The following is a 4885-nucleotide window of genomic DNA, read 5'->3' on the forward strand; positions in this document are numbered from 1 at the left end:
GTGGAGAAAGGGAGTCTTTAACTGGTTCAGCAGCAGCATGGTGTCTGTTCAGCCAGCTGCTAATGCTAGAACATGGATTTTCTGGTATTCACCTGGACACTAAGTTGCTGACTAGGGCTTGGATCTTGTCTTTTCCTCCCCCCCCACAAGTTACACTACTGTTGTTTCCCTTTTACTGTATTCTTTTATTTTGTAACTGTTTTGCAGATATCCAATTTTCAGATTATGTTTGTATCTACATTTGCTGTTACAACAACATGTCTCATTTGGTTTGGATGCAAACTTGTCCTCAATCCATCAGCAATAAATGTAAGTTAAGAAAATAATTTTCACCTAATTCCACATCTGCTTTTCTGTTATATTATCTTTACATAAAACAGCATTTACCAACAGCAATACTACAACATAGATTAATTTAGTCCCATATATCTACATATGATGGAATTTATCAAAATATATTATCTAGTGGAAATTGTCATTTTCTGAGCCAAACCAGACAGGAAAATTTGGGTCAGTGAGTGATTGGCACCTAGAAATCATATAATGCAGAAGAATTGCTGCAGTCCCTATGGTGGCCACTGGGATATTGGGCAGGAAGAGGATGTAGAAGCCACTACACCCCACAGCACTCATCTATGTAGGGGAGGTTGTTGTGGGAGAGAAGGGAGTACCTATTAGTTCTAAAAAAAAAATAAAAATGTTGTGCTGGTAGATCTAGTCTTTTTGTCTTTGGGGAAAAATAAGATCCTGTTCAGAGAGGATATATGGTTCTGTTACTGAAGATTATCAAAAAAACTTCTGCGAGTGAAGTTGTACATCTAAATTGAGGGGAAACATATGCACATGGCTTCAGTTCATGTTTTCAGTAGTTATGCAGGACTAATGAATTTGACCTTCCTATATGACTATACCTTGATGGAAGTTTCTCTAGCTCTAAGCTGAATTAACCCTTGTGTAGTGTTTTTCTGATTGCTTTTAGGATCATATAAAAGTAGGACTGGATGGGACCTCAGCTAGGAGGTCAGCTAGTTCAGCTCCTTGCTCAAGCACTCCTGCCTAGATGTCAGGTGATGCTGATCCTCTCTCTCTGTCCAGCATTGACACTTAAATGTAGCTTCATTCAGATGATGGATCTTGAAATGAACCTAGGGTTTCTTAGGTATTACAGATGGCTTGACTACTTTTATGTACTTTATGGACAGGGAATTTTAGGCTGCCTTTTTACTGACTGTCCAGAAATTTAAAGCCAGTTGGCAACCCTGAATGTTATGTATTTTTAGTGCGTAAGTGTGAAAATTTTAGCCTTGGGTCTAAGTTTCAAGTTATGTAATATTCCGAATTACCATAATATGATGTCCTGTAAATGATAGTGAAAACATTTTTTCATTTTGGTGGCTTTGATGGAAAGCATAGCAAAAAAAAAAAATTGATTTGTTATGGTTAGAAATTTCAAAACAAAAAAAATTAGGGAGAGTTACATTTTTACCCAAACTGATTTAATTTTATTTTTCCAGTTTCTGCAGTCTAATATAACAATCATAAGGCACACTGATTGCTTTTCCATATTTTTCCAGTAAATCTAAATGCCGACATATTTTCTATTAATTCTTCATCAAAGATCCTCAGCTTCAGGACTTTAGTGTAGAGTGCATCTCAATGGGAATATGTTAAAAATGGACTTTAAGACATTTTGGTGCTTTTTTGATTGTGGATTGACTGTAGGCCAGGTTAGTTCATGCTCCTCTGCACCATTAAGTATCACCTAATACTGGATACGACTATAGAAAATAAGGATTAGAAGGGACCTCAGGAGGTCATCTTGTCCAGCCCCCTGCTCAAAGCAGGACCATCCCCAACTTTATCATCCCAGCCAAGGCTTTGTTTAGCCAGGTCTCAAAAACCTCCAGGTAAAGAGATTCCACAATCTCTCTGGGTAACCCATTCCAGTGCTTTAATACCCTCCTAGTGAGAAAGTTCATCCTGGTATCTAACCTAAACTTCTCTTACTGAAACTTGAGCCCATTGCCCCTTGTCCTGTGCCACCACTGAGAGTAGTCTAGCTCCATCCTCTTTGGAACCACTCTTCAGGTAATTGAAGGCTGCTATTAAATTCCCTCCCAGTCTCTTCTTTAGCCCAGTTCCCTCAGTCTGTCCTCAGAAGTCATGATCCCCAGCCCTCTAACCATTTTCATTATCCTCTGCTGGATTCTCTCTAATTTGTACACAACCTTTCTGTAGTGGGGGGCCCAAAACTGGACACATTCCTTGAGATGTGGCCTCACCAGTGCTGAATAGAGGGGAAGAATCACTTCCCTTGATCTGCTGGCAACACTCCTACAATGCAGCCCAGTATGCCATTAGCCTTCTTTGCAACAAGGGCACGCTGCTGGCTCATTCAGCTTACTGCCCACTGTAACCCCCAGGTCTTTTTTGCAGAGCTGCTGCTTAGCCTGTACTAGTGTTTGGGATTGTTCTGTCCTATGTGCAGGACTTTGTACTTCTCCATATTGAACTTCATGAGATTTCTTTTGGTCCAATCCTACAATTTGTTGAGGTTGTCCCAAAGCCAGTTATATTACCTTTAGTAATATACATAGAGTCTGTAGTATATGGGAGAAAAGGTTTCTTGCACTCTTCTTATGGTTAATAAATAGAAAAAAATACTTCTATGATTCATTATATCTTTAATACAGATTTCACTGGAAAATAATAGTCATACCATCCATTAGGGGATTATAGAACTAAAAATGTAAATCTCTTTCTAACTCGAAGCAATTTTTGATGTTAAGCAAAATGTTCCACAGAAAGTTTGTTATTCTTCAGAAGTTATTCAGTATTACTGGGATGTTTACTACACAGTTGACTAATTAACTGTGCAGTAAAAGTCTCAGTGTCTACACATGTGCACCTATTGGGATGAACTAAACAAATGAACTCTGCAGCAGGGTGGGATTTGTACTTAAAGGTTTTTTGTACACAGTAGCGCATGTGTGCACACTGAGCCAACTGGCCAGGACACACAAGTGCTTCAGTATGGGGGATGCCTGCTGGTTAGCCCTCTGCTGAAACACCCTCGTGCTCCAGCCAGCCCCTTCGAAGCGAGTCCATGTTAATAATTTTTTAAGATACCAGTGGGCATACCTACACAAGCCATTAATGTGCAGCAATAAATTGCAACTCACTTAAGTAGGCCTACTCTGCTTACTGCTCTGCAGTTCACTGCCCCGGGAAGCTCCCAGGCATGCGGTTTACACATGCACCAGACTACAACTACACTGAGCCAAGTCACAGCGGCTGGAGTACACTTGCCACCAGCCAGGGACTGGGTTAAACCCTCTGGGTTGATGCCTTGGTAATCAAGCTGAAGGGGGTGTGAGAAGAGTAACTTCCTCTGCTTTATGTGCTTCTCAGCAGTTCCCAGCCAATGAACAGTTAACAGCCACAAAAGGGAGAAGAGGGAAAGACCCTCCTCCAGAGAGTTCCTCTTCCCCTGCTACCAATCTGTATTTCACCATCCTGAGACCAGGGCCAAGGATTGGTTTTGGAGACAGGAATTTTGTTGGGGCAGCATGTGGCCCTAATGTCCCAGCCGGAAGTCAGTGAATCAAATTAAATTGCAAACAAACAAATAGAAAAAAAAAGCCCAGTCCTTGGAGGGACTCCAAGGCCCACCCACCACCCTTCCAGAGATCAATTCTGTGGATCCCCCTGTATGCCCTTCCAGTACTTACTTGGCAGTGGCTTCAGCTGATGTTAGCTGAGCAAGCAGCTCCACTGTTTCCATAGTGGCACTTCCCTGGTCAGTGGCCTCCCGACGACCTGGGCTACTTGCCGGGCTTCTCTGTGCTTCCACAGCTGCAAACAGGTGCTGGCAGTAGAGTCTCACAGCATCTTTGCTCCCAGGATGCTGAGGTGTCTCCAGGCTGCCCCTCTCCAGGGCCAGAATTACTATTCTGTGTTCCTCAGTCACCAATCCTAAGGGAGCATTCGCTCTGGAACCATGGTGTGGGGCTCAATCCTCCAGCGACAATCCTTCCTTTACTTAAGGTGAGTATAGGAGAATTATTCCCTTTCCTGGAGTTTCTTCTGGCCCCAAGGCCTTTCCCTTCACAGTTATAAACTAGTTTCTGATTACTTATACCAGTGAAAGTGTAATATCTGTACTTGGCCCTGAGGAGGATTTTTTCCCCAGAATTTTCAGTTTAAAAATAGCTCTCTTTTTTTACAGTATTCTTACCTAATATGCAGAGGGAAAAACATATTTGCTTCTGTTTAAAATGTGGAGAAGTTCATCCATATTCAAACAGTATTTTTGCTGTTCATTCTGCTGCCCTTTTTCTTAGAAGCTACCATCATTATCTGCTATCCCTTGACACAAAGATGTTATCTGTGGGGGGGGGAGGGGGGGAGGAGGAAGGGTTTACTGGTGAGTTTTAAGGTGGCTGAGGAGTCCAATCTGTGCTCTGCAAGTTTTTCCACAAAAATGGCAAGTGGTACCTTGAGGCACAACTGTTGGCTAGGATGTTGTGCACTTTTCTTCCTCCTCTGTCGTTTCTCAGCTACCTGAGCAAGATAGTTCTCTTCAAAGTGAACTATAGCTTGATGTATGGCGCAGCTCCTTTGAGACCTGTTATCAGACAGCACTTCCCAATTTGTAGGGTTGATTCCGCCCTTCTTAAGGTATGTTTTCAGGGTGTCCTTGTAGTGCTTCCTTTGTCCTCTGTGGGTCTTCTTACCATGACTAAGTTGAGAGAAGAGGACTTGCTTCAGGAGACGAGCATCAGCCATCTGCACACAGCTGAGTTGATGTTTCATGATTTTTGCGTCCGTGCTGGTAACACTCCTACCTGCGCAGCCCAGGATACCATTAGCCTTCTGGGCAACA

The 4885-nt window shown here is 42.4% G+C and overlaps 1 protein-coding gene across 2 annotated transcripts in view; it reads left to right on the forward strand.

Annotated features, from left to right (window-relative positions):
• The window catches only part of MLC1 (megalencephalic leukoencephalopathy with subcortical cysts 1), a 57643-nt gene that overhangs the window by 20462 nt on the left and 32296 nt on the right, over positions 1-4885 (forward strand). For both annotated transcript variants that reach the window (XM_019509313.1, XM_019509314.1), the window contains exon 5: positions 208-309. In XM_019509313.1, the coding sequence (XP_019364858.1) occupies positions 208-309 (102 nt within the window). The remainder of the gene's footprint in view (positions 1-207; positions 310-4885) is intronic.

This window comes from Gavialis gangeticus, unplaced genomic scaffold, assembly GCF_001723915.1.
Source record: "Gavialis gangeticus isolate Ggan-Ray unplaced genomic scaffold, GavGan_comp1, whole genome shotgun sequence".
NCBI lineage: Eukaryota > Metazoa > Chordata > Crocodylia > Gavialidae > Gavialis > Gavialis gangeticus.